The sequence below is a fragment of the Canis aureus genome, chromosome 4 (assembly GCF_053574225.1).
Source record: "Canis aureus isolate CA01 chromosome 4, VMU_Caureus_v.1.0, whole genome shotgun sequence".
NCBI classification, from domain to species: Eukaryota; Metazoa; Chordata; class Mammalia; order Carnivora; family Canidae; genus Canis; species Canis aureus.
In genome coordinates this window covers 57,674,176-57,698,505 of record NC_135614.1, presented here as the reverse complement: position 1 = coordinate 57,698,505, position 24,330 = coordinate 57,674,176, and the positions used below count along the sequence as shown (strand labels likewise).

At 40.6% G+C, this 24,330-nt stretch overlaps 1 protein-coding gene across 4 annotated transcripts in view; it reads left to right on the top strand.

Annotated features, from left to right (window-relative positions):
- The window catches only part of GRIA1 (glutamate ionotropic receptor AMPA type subunit 1), a 306,425-nt gene that overhangs the window by 248,805 nt on the left and 33,290 nt on the right, over positions 1 to 24,330 (top strand). For all 4 annotated transcript variants that reach the window (XM_077895794.1, XM_077895793.1, XM_077895792.1 and 1 more), the window contains 2 exons: positions 13,122 to 13,320; positions 18,593 to 18,840. In XM_077895794.1, the coding sequence (XP_077751920.1) occupies positions 13,122 to 13,320; positions 18,593 to 18,840 (447 nt within the window). The remainder of the gene's footprint in view (positions 1 to 13,121; positions 13,321 to 18,592; positions 18,841 to 24,330) is intronic.

Here is a 24,330-nt window from a genome sequence, read left to right as displayed (position 1 = left end):
AGCCAGCAGGCAGCTAGCTATAAAAAGAGAGTGGCTTCTTCTAAGAACTTAAGCCCAAAATATATGTGAAGGAAGTCCCATTTTTAACACCAGTATGGTGCCAAATATTCCTTTGTGTCTAGGAACTGTGGGCAAGTGGTGCTTGGGACCTGAAAAGGTAAACCTTGAAAGATGAGAGTGATGGCCCTGGTCCAAGCTGGACACATTTTCAGCACAAGTAAATCACACCAGATCTAATTTTATGGATCTGGATTCACATTTGATATGAGTTCCATCACCTGCTTTGTGACCTTGAGTAAATTATCTTTCTGAACCTCAGTTTCCTCAGTTATCAAAAAGAGATATGACTAGCTGAGCTAAAGAGAGTGATGGGGATTTAAAAAATGGATGCCAAGTATCTTCTGCAGTGTCCAGTTCAAAGGCCATACCCAGAGAAAATGGATGTTGGGCGGTTACTACTTTTGAGGCAAAGTGAAATTCTTGCTTGTTCACTTTCTTGTCCCATCTCCACACCACAGCACAGGCTGTTCCTGCCCCCAAGAAATGCCTCTCTTTCTATTTGAGAATGTTCAAAGCCTGCCTGCCCTGCACAGCCCTGCCAATGGCCCCTCTTCCCTGATGCTTTTCCATATTTTTCCCAATTGGACATGGCTTTTCCTACCTCTGCACTTCCTTAGCACTTGATCAATGGTTCCCTGTGCTGTTCAGCCCAGCCCACATTTCACAGCTACTCTATGTCAGTCATATTCATTCTACTGATCTCCTTAAGAAGAAACTTCTTAGTTATTTTTCATCAGGCTTGGTATATATTCAGTCCTCAATAAATACTATGTAATTATTCATTTATTCAGTATATGTTCATTGAGCACCTGCTTTCTGCCAGGCACTATGCTAGGCACCAGGAATATAGCAGGGAATGACACAGATAAGACCCCTGGCATCACTGAACTTACATTTTAGTGGAAACCAATAAAAATGAATAACAAATCAATTGATAAATATATATATAAATCATTTTAGACTATGATAAGTACTATGAAGAAAAGGAAACAAGGTAAGGTGAGAGAGAGATGGATGCCTAGACAATCCCTAGGTGGATGTGAGGAGATGAGGTACGAACATAAACTTAATGGGGAGATGGAGGCATGTTTGGGACAATTTCGGAGAAATGAGTTCCAGGCAGAGGGAACAGCAACTGCAAAAGTCCTGAAGTGGGAAAGAATTTGGTATGTGGTAGGAACTGTAAGAAGGCCAATGAGGCTAGGGCATGATGAAAACAGGAAAGATGGTACAAGATGGGGTTAGAGGTGAGCCAGATCAGGTTGACTCAAGCAGGGCATTTGGATTTTACTAAGTGAGACAATTTTAAGTAGGGTGGGAAACAGCATGATACTATTTATAATTTTAAAAGATCCTCTGGCTATTGTGTGGACATGGATTGTATAAGAATGAGAAAAGCAGCAATGAAATATGACACTAATACTTAGTGTCTAGAATGGTATCTGTAGCTATGGGGATGACTGGATGGGACAGACTAGATGTGAGGGTAAGACAAAGAGCTAATGCAGAAATGTGTCTCTGATATTTGGTTTAAAGAGTGGGATGGACAGTGATGCCATTTCCTGAGATGAAGAAGAAGGAGAGGAGTTAGTAATGCGGTATTTATTTGGGGTTTTTTGGAAGGAGTTCATTAAGAATTTTGTTTTAAATATTTCAGGTTTATGGTGTCAAGAAGGCAGTTAGATACACATGTTAGAGGTCAGGAGAGGGCCTACAGATTCAATTTGGGTTAATATTTGTATATGATGTGAGGTAAGGGTCTTGAGCAAGTTTTAACCTCTCCATATCTCAGTTTCCTTATGTGTAAAATAAAGATAGTAAAAGTACCTATCTCATCAGATTTGGGGAGGATAAATTGTAAATCAATAAGTTAAGGTGTGTAAAGTATTTAGAATGGTACCTAGCACATTCAATAAGTAAATATTCACTAATGTTAATCATTATTTGCTGTTGTTGATTGTAGTATAAGAGAAATCATCTGAATATGAGCTCATGAAGTAGAGTGGAAGAGAAGAACAAAATTTACCTCTCCCAGTAAAACAAATGTTTTAGATTACTTAAAATCAAGTTCCATCATCTGTGTATTGTGGAGTTTTTAATAAGTTAGTATTATCACTGCAGTAATACTGGTGTAAGGTTCTTAAATAAAAGAAGATGATAGTACTTTGTTATTCTGGGCTAGTCAGAATACACCTGTAATCTTGTGCCTATTTTTGACTGCACTTAAAAAGAGATTTCAATAACCCAGGTTAAAGCAGGTAGAGCAACCTAGTTGTAAGAAGTCTCAAAATGACTAAGTTTGGAAAAGAGCTGAAATAATTGAGAACAGAAGAAAATTTTTCTATGAGGCTGATGAAGCTTGAACTTCAGGACACCTCTGTTGTACAAACTCCTCCAGGCCCTAATTTTGTATTCTTTTTCTTAAGAAGGAGTCCAAAATTACACACACTTTGGGACCAACAAAATCTGTACCACCCCTGACTGAGAATACACAAAACTGCCTCCATCTTAAAATCTCATTGCCACTATAGGTCATTGAGCAGAGGCTGGGCCCATCCAACTGATGATCTGTAGAAAGAACTGAGTCCAGCATTCAGCAGAGAACAGAATCCAGGACTGGTAGGGTGCTCTCTAAACACTATGGCTCCAACTTTTAAGAGTTTCACCCCTTTTCTAGAGAGCAGTCTTCCAAGGATTTTTTTTTACTCTTAATTTTTAGTACAGTAATTCTTAGCCATTATAATTAATAATGATAAATAAAAAATGGATAGATAGATAGATAGATAGATAGATAGATAGATAGACAGGATCTAGTTATATGTGATTTTGACATATAACGTCAATATGAGAAAATGTTAAAATTTTTTTAAGTTCTAAGCTTATACTACCAACCAATTGTGTGTTCAATTTTATTCTACCTTTCAATGAATATAATTCTTAGATTAAGTGGAAGTTTTTAAAATTGTCTGCCTGCCTCCATCACCTTTATTTTTAATTTTCTTTAATTTTTTAATAAAAATAGTTTATATCCATTAAAATTAATCAATTAATTAGTTAATTAATTAGGGAGTTGTTAGCATCATGAATAAAGGACTTGCACTGGAGGAGGTCAGCTGGAGCAAGATGGTAGGCAGGGTTGGGAAGAGAGCTGAGGCCTAAGCTTTGAGCACAGAAAGAGCTTGACATTGGGCAAAAAGGAAGAATGAGCAAAAAAGACTATAAAGGAACAACCTTGGGGCTCCTGGTGGCTCAGTCAGTTAAGCATCTGACTCTTGATTTTGGCTCAGGTCATGATTTCAGGGTCATGAGATCAAGTGTCATGTTGGGCTGCATGTTAAACATGGAACCTGCTTAAGATTCTCTCTCCTTCCCTTTCTGCCCTTCCCCCACCTGGCACACACACACACACACACACACACACACACACACACACATGTGTATGCATGTGTGTTCTCTCTCTCTCTCTCTCTCTCTCTCGGAAAAAAACATAAAGAGAAACCTGCAAAATAGGAGGAGACTGAGGAGCAGAGGGGTCTAGAAGCTAAGAGGAGTGTTTCTAGAAAAAATCATCAACATCACCATAACCATTGCTACTGGTGACACCAATACCATTAGTATTCTTGTGTCTGTGCTAAGTGCAAGACATGACTTACTCCTGGAATTCTTATCACCCATGAGATGGAAATCATTATCTCCATTTTCAAGTGTGGAAACTGATGCTTACAGAAGGAATGAAAGAATTTAGTACATTTTAGGAATGACTGAACTCATCTACATCCTTTCTTTTGCAAACTATGCCCATGCTACACTCCTACCTAATTGGAAAACAATAGGAACGTAAGACCACTCTTCTTTATATTGGGGGGGGGGGTATATTTTTTATTGGAGTTAGATTTGTCAACATATAGCATAACTCCCAGTGCTTATCCCACCAAGTGCCCCCTCAATGCCCGTCACCCAGTCACCCCATCCCTCTGCCCACCTCCCCTTCCACTATGCCTTGTTCATTTCCCAGAGTTAGGGGTCTCTCATATTCTGTCACCCTCTCTGATATTTCCCACTTATATTCTCTCCTTTCCCCTTAATTCCCTTTCACTATTTTTTATATTCCCTGTATAAAAGTGAAACCATATAATGATTGTCCTTCTCCAAACTTTACTCAGCATAATACCCTCCAATTCCAACCACTTTGAAGCAAATGGTGGTTATTTGTCGTTTCTAATTGCTGAGTGATGTTCCATTATTTATATAGACCACGTCTTCATTATCCATTCATCTTTCTTTTTTAAAAAAAGATTTTATTTATTCATGAGACACAGAGAGAGAGAGAGAGAGAGAGAGAGAGAGAGAGAGAATGGCAGAGACACAGGCAGAGGGAAAAGCAGACTCCATGCAGGGAGCCTGATGTGGGACTCGATCCCAGGACTCCAGGATCACTCCCTGGGCTGAAGGCAGGCACTAAACCACTGAGCCACCCAGGGATCCCCTCCATTCATCTTTTGATGGACACCGAGGCTCCTTCCATAGTTTGGCTATTGTGGACATTGCTACTATAAACATGGGGTGCAGGTGTCTCAGTCTTTCACTGCATCTATATCTTTGGGGTAAATACCCAGCAGTGCAATTGCTGGGTCATAGGGTAGTTCTATTTTTAACTGTTTGAGGAGCCTCCACACAGTTTTCTAGAGTGGCTGTACCAGTTCACATTCCCATCAACAGTGCAAGAGGGTTCCCCTTTCTCCACATCCTCTCCAACATTTGTTGTTTCCTGTCTTGTTAATTTTCACCATTCTCACTGGTGTGAGGTGGTATCTCATTGTGGTTTTGATTTGTATTTCCCTGATGGCAAGTGATGTGGAGCATTTTCTCATGTGTTTTTTGGCCAAAATGTCAATGCTACCCAGGGAAATTTACACATTCAATGCAATCCCTATCAAAATACCATGGACTTTCTTCAGAGAGTTAGAATGAATAATCTTAAGATTTGTGTGGAATCAGAAAAGACCCTGAATATCCAGGAGAATATTGAAAAAGAAAACCAGAGCCAGGGGCATCACAATGCCGGATTTCAAGTTGTACTACAAAGCTGTGATCATCAAGATAGTATGGTACTGGCACAAAAAGAGACACATAGATCACTGGAACAGAATAGAAAGCCCAGAAATGGGCCCTCAGCTCTATGGTCGACTAATATTTGACAAAGCAGGAAAGACTATCCACTGGAAAAAGGACAGTCTCTTCAATAAATGGTGCTGGGAAAATTGGACAGCCACGTGCAGAAGGACACTGGACCATTCTCTAACACCATACACAAAGATAAACTCAAAATGGGTGAAAGATCTAAATGTGAGACAAGAATCCATCAAAATCCTCGAGGAGAACACAGGCAACACCCTTTTTGAACTTGGCCACAGCAACTTCTTGCAAGACACATCTATGAAGGCAAGAGAAACAAAAGTAAAAATGAATTATTGGGACTTAATCAAGATCAAAAGCTTCTGCACAGCAAAAGAAACAGTCAACAAAACTAAAAGACAACCTACAGAATGGGAGAAGATATTTGCAAATGACATATCAGATAAAGGGCTAGTACCCAAGATCTATAAAGAACTTATTAAACTCAACAGCAAAGAAACAAACAATCCAATCATGAAATGGGCAAACGACATGAACAGAAATTTCACCGAAGAAGACAAAAACCACTCTTCTTTGAAACCTAACTATGCACGTGCTGCAAACAGGGTACTAGCTCAAAGAGTACTGGGGCTTTCCTTAGAACTTATTGTCCAACCCTCAGCTTCCCATCCCTGGGACTCACCATAAGAGTCCAAGGCCTTCCCCCTGTCACAGTGCTGAAACACAGTGACCAGCAGCTAGGGCAATTAAAATGAGTCACTCCTGCTAGCCAGGGAAGTGCTGAGTGATTTGCAGCTGGTGACAAATGGATAATTGGCCACTCAGACGCAGTGTCTTAGATGAAGTGGCCTCATCAGTAAAATTATTGCATGTGGCCAGAGCTATTTACACTGGTCTGGGAACCTTGATACATGATCCCAAGTGAGCCTCTCTCTGAGCATAGCTTAGTTCAGTAATTAACCAAGATGGACTTTTGTTTCTCCCAGTAATTTAGAGGCAGGCCATCTGAGTTTCTACCTTCACACCCATGTTTTCATTACTTTTTAAAAATAGCCATTTGAAGCAGATGACAAAAGGAAATAGGTTGACCTCAGTGACCTCTTGAGCTCAGCTGAATGAAGGCACACAGGAGGTATCCCTTCCATCCCCTTCCTCTTGGGGATGATAGGAAATTTGCTTTTGAAATAAAGAAGAATGTCCATATCCAACTCCGTGTCGAGAGGTCTTAGAGAGTAGGTTGATGGGATCAAAAGTTAATTGCTTTTTAATAACTTTCCACTTCCCACATCCCAAGGATCTGTTTTCCTGAATGTCTCTGGCATGGTATCTGCTCCCTCACCTCCAGGCAGTTCGTCGCTCCTCACACCATCTGCTTTACCTCCATACTGAAATGTTTACCCTGTGCCAGGCACTGTGCTACATGATCCATTTGTATTTTCCTTTTTAATTCTTAAAAATGCCTAAGTGCTATTACTTCATTTTGTGAAGAAACTAGCAAAGAAAGATTTAGTGACTTGCCCAAAGTCATACAACCAGTAAGTAATGAGACAGGACTCCATCCTGCTTTGTCTGATGACTGGCCCCATTCTCTTGACTAGTGCCCTCTACTTTCTCCCTGAGGATAGCACGAAAGTAATTGTCAAATGAATCACTGCAATATTTTATCTGGGTATTTATGTGGAGGTGATAATAACTACATAGATGTCAAGATATCTCTCAACTACTGTAACATATTAACTTAAATCAAAAGTCTGACATTCACAGTAGGATGGAGTGCAAAAGACAGCAAAATGTGGTCCACAGGCCAAATTCAGCCTGTTGTGTGTTTTTAGTATTAAAGTTTTATTGTGATACAGTTATGTGCATGTGTTTACCTGCTGTCTATGGCTACAACAACAGAGACAAGTAGTACATAAGGCCCTCAAAGCCTGAAATATTTATTGCCTAGACTTTTACACACAAAAAATTTGCCTACCCCTCAGCCAGAGCAACAAATCCAAGCTGAGAGATTAGAAACAATTAATTAGTGAATCCTAATCCATGATCAGGACAAGAAATACCTGTCAGAATCAGAGAATGATCCAATCAGAGCTAGCTATCTTCTATTAGCATCATGTTTAATAATATATTTAGTGTCTTATTAACAAAAGAATAAAAAATCATTTATGAGAAGAGACAGCTGATGGCCAGCATCCAATAGAGCATGTCAGAATCCATTCACCCAGTAGGCATGAACTGTCATTTGAGTATTATCCTCCCCCATAACCCCTGCTCCCATTGATCACCAAATCCTGTCACTTTGATCTCTTCACCCAGTCTGCCCCTCCCAATTTCTGCTCTGTTATCAAGTTCAATCCAGCACCTTCTCTGATGATCAATATTAACATAAGTAATAATCAAAGCAACATCTTAAAAAAAGTCATTACAGCAGCATGGTTTGAACTGTAATATGAGAATGATTGTAGCGCGATGGGGAAACAGAAGGGATTGCTTAGTGTCCTGCTGGGAATAATTGGGAAGTTCACAGCAGAGATAATATCCCACTACCTCTTCCTTTTACCTCTATCTGCTGAGCCTTCTCCTACCCTCGGCATCTTTCTGCTTGGCAGTCTCCTACTTATACTCCAAAACCTAGCACAGCTTTCTCCTCCTCTAGTAACTCTCCCTGATCCCTGTCAGCAGATTAATTATCAAGCCCTTCTGTGTCTACTTAGTACTGCTTTCTTACTTGTCACATAATTGAAATAGTACTAAAATCACCATTTATGACATTGACATATGATATTGACATATCATATATATATGTATATATATATATATATATACATATATATATATATATATGATGATGGCTCTGTTAAGTACCTACCATGCTCCAAACACCGTGTGAAGCACTCTGCAGAGAATCAGGGTATCAGACCCCAGACCTTGTGTTTTAATCACTAGGCTACACTGCCCTCCCATCTTCTCCACAGAAGGTAGAGACTGTAGTGTATTCAGTTTTATCTCCATAATGCCCAGCAGTGCCTGCCATACTTGCAATGCTTATAAAATGAATAGATAAATAGTATGGTACATGTTTCTAAAGATTCCTATCCATTTGGTCATTCAAACACTAACCTGAGCACTGTTGTGAAAGAGCTTTTACAGATATAATTTGAAATCCCAAATCAATTGACTTTAAGGGACAGAAATTTCTCCAGGTGGGACCCAAGCAGATGAACCCTTTAGGCACAGAGAGCTTTCTCCAACTAGTGGAAGTCAGAGAATTTCAAAGAATGAAAGGGAATGCCAGACTATTACTGGCTTTAAGATGGAGGAGACACATAATGCAGAATTCAGGCAACCTGTAGAAGCTGAAAGCAGCCCCTGGCTAACGCCCAGCAAGGAAACAATGACCTTGGTCCTATGATCACAGGGAGGTGAATCCTACAAATAACTGGTAAGCTTGAACAACCCAAGCTCCAGATGAGAACCCCAGCCCCTGCCAGCATCTTGATTTCAGCCTGGTGAGAGCCTTATTAGAGAATCTAGACACCCTGACCCAGACTTCTGACCTACAGAACTATGAATGAGTACTGCTAGAAGGTGCTAAGTTTGTGGTGATTTGTTATGCAGTGATAGAAAACAAATACAAACAGGTTTCCAATTCTATCAAGATGCTGGTGGTCAGACTGCTTTCTGTAGATACCAAACATTCCACTGAGCTTTATAAGAAATGAATATTGGCTATGATCCAACATCAGGGAGATATCATGGGTTAAGGAAGTCCATGCCCATCTAGAAATCAATCACAATCTGGTAAGGAAAGTAATGTTCTACAGTGTGTAGAGTACTGGATAAGAAATTTAAAGTCCTGGTTCCTAGTCCCAGATTGGCCAATGCCGCACTCTGTGACCTTGGGTAAGTTACTTTATGTCTCATAAGTGCAGATCTTTCATCTGTAAGATGGGGATATTCATCCTTCACCCATCCATTTTGCAAGACTGTAAATATAAGATCAAGTAAGAAAAAGAGTCCAACAAGCCATAGAAGTTGTGACCAGTTCTCTAGAGGGACATAGGGAATCCTCCATCACTTAGATACTTTGAGGAAGAGCTGTGCCAAGTTATGAGATTAATAAAATTCAGGTGACTAGGCACACTTCCGAAGACAAGATCACAGCTGTTTCTTCCCTATGAAGGAGTTTATCCTGTAGATTCCTACAAGAATCCTCTCAAAAATAATGTCTGCTATTTCAATAGCACTTTTCAAAGTGCTTTTGCCTCTACCATTTTAATTCCAATAGCTTGGGATCCCTGGGTGGCTCAGCGGTTTAGCATCTGCCTTCAGCCCAGGCATGATCCTGGAGTCCCAGAATCAAGTTCCACGTCAGGCTCCCTGCATGGAGCCTGCTTCTCCCTCTGCCTGTGTCTCTGCCTCTGTGTGTGTGTGTGTGTGTGTGTGTGTGTGTGTGTGTGTGTGTGTCTCATGAATAAATAAATAAAATCTTAAAAAAAATAATTCCAATAGCTTTAAATCCATTAAAGGAAAATAATCAACTAAGTCTAGTACTGAAAGTTTTGGTTTCTCACCATGACATAGAGTTGTATCACCCTATGAGTAGATCGAGGCCCAGCTGAGCAGGCAACTTGCCAAGGTTATAGGGCTGGTCAGTCAAAGAGCAAAGACTCAGTCTTGGCTCCTTACTTTTGATACAGAACTAGAAAATGCAGGGTTCTTGGATAGAGGCCCAGCTTTGCCTGTACCAGATCTGAATTGAAGAAAGACATTGCCTTATACTCGAGTTCCTATCATGTGGATCAGATGCAAATGAAGCATTGGAATGATGTCACATTTTCAGGAGCCTCTTCCTCTGATCTTCTAGTTATTCCACAGATGACACTTACTGGCTATTAAACAATAGACTCCTTCTTTGCTATTTTTATCAAGTAGGTAGGGATATAGGGAATAGTGTGTAGGGTAAGCTGCTCTCAACACCTACCAGATAAATATTAATTAAAGGAGAACAGTGAAGAAGGAAACATTGGCTTGGAAATTTCTTGGGAGGGCTTTGACTTTTACTAGATAATCCTCAACTTGAGATACCTTAGTTGGGTCTCTCAGTTCAGTAATGTTAGAAAAGGGAGTAGCCATCCTGAACACTTGGTCTACTACTTGACTCCAGGCATCCTAAGCTTTAAGCAAGTTTGGATTCTCCTGGCTCTGAAAAATATTCCAGGTCTCTAGAATCCAAATCCAATGTGAATAGAACTACCAGGTTATGAGAGACTTGACATTCATGCATCCACATGTTATTGAGGCCCACTCTAGGCTAGGTACTATAAGGTTCTTTACTCTTATAGAGCTTATAATCTAGGGAAGCAATAGACTGTCAACAATTACACCAACAGAAATCAGATTTCAACTGCAATGTGAGCTGCATGGGGCTCTGAGAATCTTAAGTCTGAATGCTGAAAAAGTACTGGGTCAGGTGAGGTCTGGAGGATGAATAGGGTTGATGCAATTATCAGGGAGGAGAATGGCATGTGATAAGGGTGTGAGCATTTTGAGTAGGAAGGACCAAACAAAGCCCAAAGCCCATGTTGTGGAGATACTGGAGAGCAAGGTACGGGCCAGAGCACATAGGGTCTTAAGGGTTACCAAGGAGTTTAAATTTTATTTCAAGTGTAAGAGAAGGGATTTCATGGATTTTACACAAAGAAACAACATGATACAATTAATGTTTTTAAAAAGACCACTCAGGCTGATTAGGCAGAGGAAGGGGAAAATAAGGGCTGGCGTCTAGTTTAGATGCCACTCGGGTCACCCAGACCTGAGAAAAGAGCATCATCTTCAACAAAGCCTCAGAACGCTAATATTTACCACCTCCTAAGGTGAAGAAAACACTGGACTAGTTATCAGAAGACTGGTGTGATTTGGAGTACAGATGTGTACTAGTCTTGAAGCATGGGGAGAATACTTTTGCCTTTGTGTGTATCATTTTGTTTGACTGCCCAATGGAAGCCATGAAGCCTGAAACATAATCATAAACAGGTCTACCTGTTTATGATTTCAAATCACAGAAACTCATAGATGGAAGAGTATAAAAGAAGGCTGGGCCCTTGTGATGTTTGACCCTGCCTCTAAGTCGACATATGTCCCCAGCACTCTATACCCTGGGGGAGTAAGAATGAGCACCAAATACAACATCTCTGTAAAGGTCTACTACTTGAACATCTTCAGAAATGGGGAAACTTACTCTCACCCTCAGGTTGCGCCACCTTAAATAAAATACCCACTTCTTTATATTTAGTATTTGTTTTTCTGAAATTTCTGCCAAATACTCCTAAATCAGGTTTCATAGTACCAATCTCATGTCAATCCTTCAGTGAACACCTCTCTCTGAGTCTTTTCTTCCTGTCCCCTCCTCCTGCAGCTATTCTTCACATAACATAGCTTTGCTCCACTCTCCTGGTATCATTCCTTTGAACAAATTTCCTTTTATTTCCCTTTCAATGTGAAGCCTCTAAGGACATTATTTTCCATACAGCAAGCAATAACAAATATTTGTTGAATTTTTTGAAGTGAGCACTGTCTGCCTAGAATGAAAAGGAGCCCCCAAGAAATGGAAACAAAGTGAAACACACAGGAACATGGGAATAACATAGAGAATGTTGACCAGAATGTTGAGAACAGTGTGGAATAATTACATAAACTGGCAGGCCTGGGTTCTGCTCATGGGTCAGTGTGATTTGAGACTCAAGTTTCTTTATCTGTATATTCATGGGTTGAATTGGTGATTTCTTCAGTTGTTAAATATTAGGTTTTACTTAAGCACTGTCACCTACTAAAAGCTCTGAGCTTGAGGCTGTCAGGGCACATGTTAGAAAGGATGTAAAGTTACAGTAACTCCAGGATGACACTTCCTTAACAAATTGAGCTGGATGGAAAGAGAAATAGAATGCAAATAACTTTATCACTATATGATTTGGCATAATCTGATGCCCTGTCCGTCCACCACATTAAATCATTAATCATTCTATGGGACATGGACATGGACATATCATATATATATATGATATGGACATAATTTTGAAATATCTTTGGAAAAATGTTCTAGAATTGGAAATCTCCTAGCCAAAGCTGAAAGATCACTATAGAATTCTTGATATTCCTATTTTTCTTCATTGTTGGGCATAAGAGGAGAATAGGACTCTAAGAAAACCAAAGATCAATTTCTCACCTCATTTATCATTGTCAGAGTTAACATTTTGATCCAGTACAAAATATTCTTTGTCTTTTACTTCAGCCAAACTCTTTCTCTGTGGTAGAGGAGAGCATTATGGCTGCCCTCAGCAGTGACATTCCCCCAAACTGGCTAGAGTATAGTTGTTGTCATTCTGTCTCCAATCCATTCTCCCTTCCCTTCCTTCTAGTCCACCATTTTGGTGACCTTTGATGGCCAAAAGAACAACAATGAGAAGGCAGTCTGGAAACATTTCTGAACATGATCAAAATTGTACATGTGTATAAATGCATCTGCATTCATATATGTGTGCACAAATACTTAGTGTGTATGTAACACCATTTAAAAGGATGTTTGTACATGTATGTGTGTGATTTTGTGGACAAGTGTTGACATATCTGTCTTTGTTGGCACATGTATTGATGTATATGTATGTGAAAGTGGTGTGAATATATGCCTGTGGGGTTTTATCACCCCTGAAGAATAGCAACCACATAGGTCTTTATCTGTGATAAGGAACAAAATGCCAAGGAGAATCTCTCTGACATATGAATTCTCACATCTAGCTGACAGAGGAGAAGGGTGAAATAGGGTTTGACAGCTCTGCTGACAGGGCTTAGGCTGTCCCTTGGCCCTCCCCTATAGCATTCTGCAGTTGATGTCTATGCTTCTGACACCTCTTCCCTTTGGCCTGCAGGTCCCTGTCTGGCCGCATCGTTGGTGGTGTCTGGTGGTTCTTCACCTTGATCATCATCTCCTCATACACAGCCAACCTGGCTGCCTTCCTGACCGTGGAGAGGATGGTGTCTCCCATCGAGAGTGCTGAGGACCTAGCGAAGCAAACGGAAATCGCTTATGGGACCCTGGAAGCAGGGTCCACTAAGGAATTCTTCAGGGTAGGAACATCCCTTGTCCTAAGGCACCTTCACAAAAGAGAACCTGTCATTAAAATATACTCACTAAGAAGCATATGATTGGAGGCAACCAGGGCAACTGCTTCACATAGTACAAATCAGGGAAACCCAGAGCAATTCTCAGCTTTCTACAAATCCCTGAGAAATGTACATTTCTACATTTGTGATAACTTCAAAGCTCTTGCATTGAACCAGACCCTTACATATTACAGCCTATGCCAAGTTCTCTGAAGGCTGCAAAGGATATGACATGCAGTTTTTTCCCTGCTGCCACACATACTTGCAATATAATTAGTAATTGACTAGGACCAACTTAGGGACAAGGTCCAGACCTGATACCCTTTTTGTCCTCTCCTTAGAGACCTGACAAATAAGAAGATGGTATATGGAAAACAATTACTGTTAACAGGTGGTCTATTTAACAGTGCCAGGAGAGAGAAAATGTGAAGTGAGAGTGGAGATGGTGGAGATGTCATGTGGCTGGAAGCAGCAAGTGAAGGCAGAGGAGCAGAAGCCTAGGGTCAGCTAGACCTAGAGTCAGCTGGCCAGACCTGGCTCTGTCCTTGTTCTCTGTCCCTTAGCCTCTTTGACACCGTTTCCTCACCTATAAAGTCTGGAGAGTAATAGCTACCTTAAGGAGTCATTATAAAATTAAAGGAGATTAGGGTCTACAACACAAGGCTCTGTTTCCCATTAGGGTTTTAGGGTATAGGCATTTGGGGTGATTTTGGGGAAGGGGTAAGGATTTATAGCCACTAAAAACATGTAGACATCATGAAACTAGGGCAGACCTGGGTTGGCTAATTACATTCCAGGCAAAGGGGACAACTTGAACAATGCTCCAAAGCAGATAAACCTATAGTTTCCTGGACTGTAGACATGTTCATCCTAAAAGCTGAACAAATATCACATGGAGTTACCATATTTTGATGAAAGAAAAATGATAAACAATTGCTACCACTCACCTAGCACTTACTAGGTAATCAGGTCCTGTGCTAGCACACCCTACATGAATTATCTCATTGAATCCTTTCATTAGAGAGGATTTAGATATGTGTTGTCCCCATTTTATATATGAAGCTCAGAGAAGTAAAAGTAATTGCCTGAGGTCACACAGCTAATAAGTGGTATAAGGAAAATAGAAGGCAAGTCCCTACCTTGCTTCAAGCATTGATGGGGATCCTGTGCAGACCTACTAGGTTTTCACTGCAACTTCATAGAGCAAACCCCTGGCCCTGGGTGAACCCACAGAGTAGAGTAATTTGCTCAATTTCTTGATTGTGGGCTCTGTGTTCTGTATGACAAGCAGGAAGGGGACCAAAGTCTTAACAATCACTGATCCAGTCTCTAAGGCTAAAATCATCCACTTTCGATATATTGGAGCAAGAGGGTAACTTGGAGGCACATGGCCAGAATCTGTCATTTTAGAGAGTGACATGACTTGCTTAAGCTTACCCAACCAGCTAGTAGAAAAACTTCCTGTAATCTCATTATAATTCTCTGGCATTTGTAGCCTACAACCAAAGTGTAAGGAGATGTCTGATATTTGTCCATATAGCCAGTCCTATGCCACAGGCCTGCTGATGAACCTGGGGAACAGCCAAATCACTTACCCATTATATACCTATGCTCTCATTCCCAATATCTGAGCACATAACCATCCCCAAAGCACTTTCCCAACCATGGTCTCATTTATGATCCAACTGTGACCTGTGGCAGGACAGGGGTTATATGTCCATTTTGTGGACAAGATGTTAGAATTTAGTTGAACACCAATAAAAAATAAATTTATTTAAAAAAAAATGTTAGAATTTAGGAAATCATAATGTAAGTGTCAAGGATGAACACAAAATCTGTTTCCTCATTTCAGCCCAAGCATTGTTACCACTGAACCACTGTCCTAATGAGGTGGTGTCATTACCTGATGTTTTTTTAAAGATTACTCACATTATTAGATGGGCTCATGGATAAATCTAGTCTAGCCTTTTCCTTTTGTAGTTGAAGAAACTGAGGCCCAGAGAAGAAAATGAGCATGGCCTTGCTACTCAGAGGCACAGCTAGGACTTATGACTTGAAACTTCTCTATTAATGTCAATTGACATATTTCTATTTCTTGACCAGAGCACACTGATAGGCATCTGGCAAGAAAACCATGTGTATTCTACAAGCTCTGTGTGCTCACCGGGCCTACTGTGTTGATGACAATAGGTTATAGTTCACATACTAACAATGATTAATCAGCAGTAGTTGCCGAGAGTTCAATGTTAAGAGGTGACTCCGAGAGCACATCTGGGCACATATGAAAGAATTCCTTGACTGGTATCAGTATCTGTCACATATGTAGGAAGGGAAACTAGTCTCAAGCCAGCCATTGGGCATTCTTATCCTAAAGTAAAACCTGAACGAGGGGCATAATTATTAGTAGTGATTGCACCACTTCTGGAATACCAACTATGTGCCCGACACGGGCATGCATTTTACCTCTGTTGTCATATAATCTCTATGGCAACACTGTGCAGTGGCTGCTGTTATCACCATTGTCAGGAGAGGAAGACTGAGGCTCAGAAATATTATGTTACTTGCCTGAGGTCTCCCAGCTAGTAAGATCTAAAGCCTAAAACAAGAGACAAGGTGTGCAATCAGGAGACCTGGGTTTTACTTATGGCTCTGCTACTAAGAAGCTACATGACATTGAACAGTTCACTGCCATGCTGTGGACCTCCGTTTCTTTACCTGTAGAAGGAGAGTGCTGACAAGATATGCCCCATGAGCCACTCCATCTCTGTGATTTTGACCTTGAGAATTTTCCCACCAGGACTTTGGTGGGTGGAGAGACAAGATCACTCACCACTCCCATAAGGCAGAACGAGGGAATGGTGAAACAAGTATTCCTCTACCCCAGACTCTGAAAAAAGTCTGCCTTCTAGTCCCCACGGCAGCCCAGAGCTTCTTGGCAGCCCCAACCCAGAGTCACTTAATCCTCCATCGACAGTTTAATTAAGATGTGTGAAGGACTGTGAGAGCTGCAGATGATAGGAGAGATCCAAGAACAAATACCCCAAGTATGCTTCCAATCTTCCCTGCCACTCATGCTGCCATTGCATCCCTGGAGATGAGATTTTCCTGATAGCCTGCTCTGAGCGGCTATGAGCACAGTCCTTGCATTTAGGGCACTGGGGTGAGGCTGAGAGGACATATTAATTTTCTGCATACTGTTGCCCAGAGGGCTCTTCAGCTTTGCCTGTCAGCAGCCCCGTTTCCTGCCGTGGCCATCCTGTCAGGTCAAATTGCATCTTGCCATTGCCCTGCTGTGTATTTTGTTGGGTTTTTGCCTAGAAGATCATCTGCAAATCTGGTCACAGCTGAATTTATACATTTCTCTGTTTCCTGTGAGAGAATATGACATATATTGTAAATGCTCTGATTGGTTCTGGGTATTTCCTCCCCTAACTTTGAAATTTTCCCTCCCTTTTCTTCTTTCTTTCTTCTTCTTCCTCACATGGACATTGTTGCTTGAATGATGTATATTCATGTAAAGAATCAGATATTTCAAGCCCACAAGGGACTCAAAGGTCCCCATGACCCAACTCCTCATGGAACAGATGGCTAAAGACTAGAACCTGGGCTCCTCACTGCCAATCCAGTGGCCTTTCCAGCTGGTTAACCATACTGCAAAGCACATCATCTAGTCAATCTAATGATAGACTCTACCAAATGCCTCCCTGAAATTCTCAGTAACTGTTTCCATTAACTTTCCCTTGAGACCAGAATTTTTCTAGGCCCAACTGATGCCTATAGATCAGTTGACTTGAATAACAACTGTATATCAATATTTTGTCAACATTTGATGTTACTATCAAGGAAATAAACCTGATATTTGTATGCAAAGAAAAATGATGTTTTGTGGGTATGACCAAATGAATCTATGATCTGTGTATTAACCACTAGACTATATGAGTTACATGACTCTAGTGCTATCTTTCAAAATAATAGCCCCTTAAAAAAAATAATAATAGCCCCTTATATGTGTTTAACACTTGTCCATTTACAAGGCCAGAGTCTAATACTCCTAAAATACATCTACCCTTGGGGAAAGGATGATTTTTAGAAATAACATCTTAGATGAGAGGAATGACTTGTGGCCCTGGGTTATGTGCCTTGGCTAAAGCCCTACTATGTGCCAGGATAAACTCTATGAAAGACTCACAGAAGGGAAGATGTCCCCCTCCCTCAGATAGCATCCACATACTTGAGACCTATGCACAAGAAAGGATACCTCACAATCTTGGCAGTCTAGCCTGACCATCCAGTCAGTACCTGTTCAGTGTCTGAAAGGAGTGTTAGCCCTCATAATACTCTTTCTCAAAGTGAGAGCCACAGAGGCCATATAGATTAGAATCACCTGGGGAACTTCTGAAAAAAATTTTTTCTAGGCTCCACCCCAGACCTGCTGAATCAGAATCTTTAGGTTTAGAGGAGGAACATCTTCATATTAACAATTTCTGCACATGATTCCTGGTGCCCCCTAGAGCTTGTGAACTATTGTCCTTGAAACTGAAGTGGTCTCAGAATATATAGGATTTGTTCTGGTCTGTGAAATAACTAGTAGGATATGGCTGGAAAGGACCAGTGTAGCCAGTGAAGTAAACAGCCTAGGCCAAGTCCTAAAGAAGAGAAAGTTCAAAATGAGCTCAAGAGGAAGGGAGGAAAGCAATTTGGCTAGATTTAGAGGCTTTTGAAATGTAAACAGGCTACAGTATTAGGTCTCAAGTTATTAGCTTTATCAGACAATAATTTACATTCTGAGGTCAGTCTTATAATATGACTCATGATCTAGAAATTTCTTAGTGTTGTCCTCTAATAATGAAATCAGATTCCACTGATATTTTGCTCTCCACTTCTAGGCAGTATAAAGATGGCCTTCTTGAAAAATAGATAGGTTCTATAATGTCTTTAGAAGCTAGACAGGATCCCATTTCTTTACTCTTCCCATATAGGAGAATATAATTCAGTAATTAAAAGATTCTGAGCTATTCTGTTCATTCTGTATTTGCAAGATATTTGTACTTTGGAACCTACTGGTACTAATTAGAGCCTCTTATTTTGCAATCACTCATAATTTGTTTCTTCCTGAGCTAATCTCGCTCATGAATGTGTGATCAAGCTACACTCAGCTTTTCATTAGTGTGTGTGCCGACCTCAATTCCAAGCACAGCCAGCACTTAATTCCAGCTTTGTTCCTGTCCCCTGCCAGAGGTCTAAAATTGCTGTGTTTGAGAAGATGTGGACATACATGAAGTCAGCAGAGCCATCAGTTTTTGTGAGGACCACAGAGGAGGGAATGATCCGAGTGAGGAAATCCAAAGGCAAATACGCCTACCTTCTGGAATCTACTATGAATGAGTACATTGAGCAGCGGAAACCCTGTGACACCATGAAGGTGGGAGGTAACTTGGATTCCAAAGGCTATGGCATTGCAACGCCCAAGGGGTCCGCCCTGAGGTAAGTAGCCAAGATTTGCTTCCTTGGTACTCCCTCTCCCCCTCCCTACCTCAGGAATGAAGCTGCTATGTCTGCCACATGGCTCCAGTGCCACAATGCAAGCCCTTTTTGGACACCTGTGGGCCTGGAAGACACCAGTCACCCGAGATCTTCAGCCCTGAGGTTGGAAATTGACCTGGGGGCCTCAGCTTGCTATGACTGTTGCTGCCCATGTGTTCTCCCCCATGCCTCGCCTTACCCCTCCAAGTGTGTTAAACATCAATGAAACTTGTGTTTGTGTTGTGTGAGCTATAACACACCATCCTTTACCAAACATTCCCATATCCAACTAGGCTACGAAGAGAGTTCTCCAGCAACCTGGATTCTATGAGACAAGGTGGTTTGTAATGTTTGTCTGAAAAGAAACATAAACATATTGTCCAAATGAAAAATCAAGTAGTTTGAGTCCTAAATGCTCTGTCTGTGGCAATCAAAATAATACCAAATGAATGGCAGCACCTGTTCTTTGCCAGATACTGATTTTTGGGTTTTTTTCAAAGATTTTGTTTATTCATTTATTCATTTGTTTATAAAATATAAAGAGAGAGAATGCACAATGGGGCAGGGACAGAGGGAGAGAGAGAACCTCAAGCAGACTCTACCCTGAGTGTGAATCCTGACGCAGGGCTCAGTCTCATAACCCTGTGATCATGACCTGAGCTGAAACCAAGAGTTGGACACTTAATGGACTGAGTCACCAGGTGCCCCCCAGATACTGATTTCTGTAGAAAGAAACAGGTAATTCAGTAAAGAAACAAGTTTTGGTAAAGAAGCTCTAGTATTCATTCTAATGAATGAATTAATTTAGATTAATTCATAGATTTAATTCTGGGATTTACTACTGGCTACCTTGACAAGGTAAGGCATATCATCTCGCAAACCTTCGGTTTCTCATCTGTAAAGAGAGGATATTCATCCCAGCCCTTTCTAGGTCCAAGGTGATTGTGAGTCCAAATGGGATAATCTACAGAGAAGGTAATTGAAAACAGCACAGAATGAAGTAATATATGAGATGTTATGTCAATTTACACAGGGATTAAATCATTTTAGAGAAATACAGTGTTCAAGGAAAGGTGAAAAGTGTTTAAAAAGGTTGCAAAAAGATGGAGAGGGGTTCCTAACCCACCTTGATATCCAGGATCACTTCCACCATCACACCTTGCATTCATTTCAGTAACATTGAGCCCTGAGGTTCTAGGCACTAGGCTAAGACCTGGAGCTACAATTTTGAACAAGACACACAATCTCTATCCTTATGGAACTGCATTCTTACAAGAAAGACAGTTATTCAACAGGTGATTATTGGGGGGGGGGGTAATTATTATTTGATGGTTCATGACAACTATGACAAATTCTGTGATCATTGACAAAAGGTGACCTAGAGGACACCTAATTCCAGTAATAAGCAGAACAAAACTCCCACTACAAAACCTAGATATGCAGGATAAAGTTATAATAAATAGCCTTTTAAATGGAAGTTAGGAAATCCCTAGGCCAAAACAAGAAAAGAACATCAAAACCAGAGTGAAATGCATAAACCAACTATTCAGGGACTTCCCTAAGCAGGGTAAAGTCATAAATTATGTGACATGAACAAAAATCAGAAGTACACCCAAAGATATAAGAGTAATGAAAAACACTTTTAAAAGAAAATCCATTATCATAAGGGACCAGACATATTTAGAAAAATACAAATTAGAATTTAGAGAAGTAATAAAATCTCAATAGAAGGGTTAAACAACAAATTAGTCTAACTGGAGGAGAAAATTATTATACTAGGGGGAAACAATAGAGATAATTCCCCAGAAAATCACACAGAGAGATGAAAAGATAGAAACCATGACAAAGAGGTTAAGAGACCTGAAAGAGAAAACAAAATCCCAGACACATCTTCTGTGAGTCCCAGAGACAAGAGAGGATGGAGTAGAGGCAGTATTTAAAGGGAACATTCCAGTATTTATAGAAAACATTAATACCTAGATTCAAAAGTTACATGTCCTACACAGATGAAAATCAGCAGCTGATTCACTTGAAACTGCAGGACTATAAAGACAAAGAAGATCTCAAACACACCCAGAGATAATAGGGTCTAATCTGGTGTGCAGGATGAGTGGAACATGGTCAAAAGGGCTTTTCCAAGAATACTTTATCTCAAGTTGAGATCTGACAGATTAATAGAAGTTAACAAGGTAAAGTGAGGGGAGGAGTAGAGACGAGCAGTCCAGGCAGAGGGAACAGCATGTGCAAAGACTCTAAGGTTAGGAATCATGCTACAGTTGGTTAACTGAAAGAAGCCAAGTGCTCCTGGACATAGATAATAAAAATGAGAAAGGTTAAGTTGAGATCAGAGAATGAAATAGGGAAGGATTTTGTAGAGGATTTTTGTCCTCATTTGAAAAGTAATGAAATTGGGATCTCTGGGTGACTCAGTGGTTTAGCCTGATCCTGGAGTCCCGGAATCAAGTCCCACATCGGGCTCCCTGCATAGAGCCTGCTTCTCCCTCTGCCTGTGTCTCTGCCTCTCTCTCTATGTCTCTCATGAATAAATAAATAAAATCTTTAAAAAAAGAAAAGTAATGGAACTATATTGAAGAATTTTAAGTAATTATCTGAAAATTGGGAAATAAAACTATCTATAGGAGTGCGGAAATAACTGAATGTGCCAAATGAAGGGAAATCAAATGGCCTGGTATTTATCAATTATACATTTTTGCCTGAACAACTTAAAAGATTCTCTGTACAAGTTTAGACAAAGTTCAAAGGGGATGCAGAGAAGAATGCTTGGCAAGGAAGAGACTTTTATCTCAGAAACTTACACAACGCTACCCTAGAAAGGCACCATGTAGAGAATAAGGTCTTACACATCTGGGAACATGAGTGATGCTTCAGTGTTACAATTTACTGAAAGCTTTATGAGTCAAGGATACTATTTGATCTAAATACTTGTATATAAAGTCAAGAAAACAAGGAATAGAGAAGTGACATGATTTGTTCAATCAATAGAGTACTTCTATCACCCCATCCCACATATAGGTGCCTGGAACAAGGTAACAAACTCAGAAATTATTACATCTTTGAGTGACATGAACATAAAGTTCAGGTCATCTGGCACACCAGTGATTTTCCACCAATGGTAGATTGAGTGAATTCTGACTCCTTGCTACACACTATGGTATATACATTATCTCATATAAACTTCATACCTATGAAGTACCATTATTCCCATTTTACAGATGGGAAAACAGAAGCACAAATTTTCGTTACCTGACCAGGTTGACACAACTATAGCCATATTTCAAGCTCAGATAGTCTGATTCCAGATCCCATGCCTGTGACTCACTCTAATGCTTAACTGGGCTTTATGACTGACAGCACCATTAAAAGTAGGAGACTGGACTTATGTCAGGTTCCTAGTACCTATTCTCATGGGTCAAGCATTAGGCAACAACTCAAAAAAGTTAAAAAGCAGACATTTGGAGCCCAGAGCATCCACTCATTATGTGAAGACAAAAGGTGAGAGTAGATGGTCATTTTAATGCACGAAGTACCACTTCTTTGTATACTAACACTGCTTTAATAGGTTTTGCATGCCTGAAGATTTCTTTGGGGATAATTGTTGAAAATAATTCAACTCTGTAATAAAGAAAACCCTAACTCTGTCATTTACATCTCTGTAAGACATAAAAAGCTATTTAATGATTTTGAGAAAGCCAAGAGAAAGGGAAAGAGAAATGAAAAGGAACATATTCCAAATATAGATTACCAATGGTGGATATGTAAGTCAAGAATACCCAACTGATGGTCACATGCACTCAGCTCTCTCCCAGTGCTCCATTCTCTCCAGTGGCAACTATTAAGGTGGCCAGGAGGTTTTCTGACTCAAAACCAGAAAAGTAATGTTCCTCCTAATAGGACCATGAGTTTCTGACCCAGGAAAATCCCTCTTCCCTCTATGGGATTCTCTGTCACATCTCTGCATTAAAACAAATCATTCTAGCGACCAATAGTATAGAGATTCCATGAAACATAGAATTGCAAAATGGTTACAGAAAACATGAGCACGCGCGCACACACACACACACACACACACACTCCAGCCAGGGTTCCATCACACCTCAGCCTCACATGCCCCAAAGGGTGCCATTTCCTCAAAGCACGGTCAAATACCAACGAGTCATGACAGCCCAAATGCCACACAGACCTATGTGCCTGCTCCAGCAGTCTTAGATCCACTGAATTGATCCCAGAAAAGCATTCTGCATGACAGAGGTGGAAAGTGGAGAAACAGTAAGGGGAAGTACCTATTTACTATTTCCTCTGGTCCCTTTTAAAAGGAGCTTATATGTGCTAAAGATAATATGGCAGAAGAAATCAATTTTAATTCAAATTATTTAGAATTATAGCAAAGACTTTTGAAAACATGGTTTAGCCATTCACAAAGCTGTGAGCTCTGTGTAAGTCTTTACAGAAAGCTGGGTCAGCACACTACAGGCATTATCACAGACTTCCCTTCTGCCCTGTAAGAGTAGGGCTTCTGCAGCCCTCATAGGCAGAGGCGCTCCAGGTTCAGTGCCTGTGCCTACATCAAAAAGGGCTCCCTGGCAGCTTTTTCCCATCACTTTCTCTCCATAAAGCCAGATCTTACCATACCTACAGGGCATTTAACCACTTCCAGCCTTCCTGGAAAAAGCTCCAAGTTCCTCCAAGTCAGATCACCCAGCTCTGCCTCAGAAGGTCAGAGAACTGGTATCTAAGGTCCAACTATTCCTCTAAAACTTGCCAAGTCTACTTGGCAAAAGCCAGGCCATGGTGGTCCCTATGGATTGTTAAAAGGCTGTGTTAGTGACAGAGTGGTGTTTTTGTCTCTTCTGCTCTGGAAACAAATACTCTGATGAAACGAAATAGTTCAATGCTTGATTTTCCATTTGGACAGGTGGTGTTTCTTTGAAACAGATGCTATTTGTTGGCTGTCACTGCATGTTTGGGGTTGGGCAAGGGGCTGGATTGTGTTTCCAAAGCCCTAAGGTTATGGATAAAGACCTGCTCAGCCAATGTCAGTCACTAGGGAAAGGCAATTGATAAATCAACTAATTATGATCTATTGGGCCCTTTTATTGTCAACTAAATGTACTTGCTGGTCCAAACTGAAGTTTCCTTTCTTTATTATGATGAACACTCCCTTCAGTTAGAGACGACGTGTTCAAATTTCCTCAGTAAGAGGGCATGACCAATGTTTTACCAACTCAAGAAGGAAGCCACACCAGATTGGCCTACGTTAAAATCTCAACTAATGATTATCCTTCACAAGCCATTTACCAGGAATTTGATGGATTTGCTGAGTTATACCCTAATCAGGACATTGGTCAAATTCTGGTCTTTAACTGCGACCATGGTTACTCTGTAGTCTTTTCTAGCCTCTGTGATCATGACATGTTTGTCTTCTGTCACGTG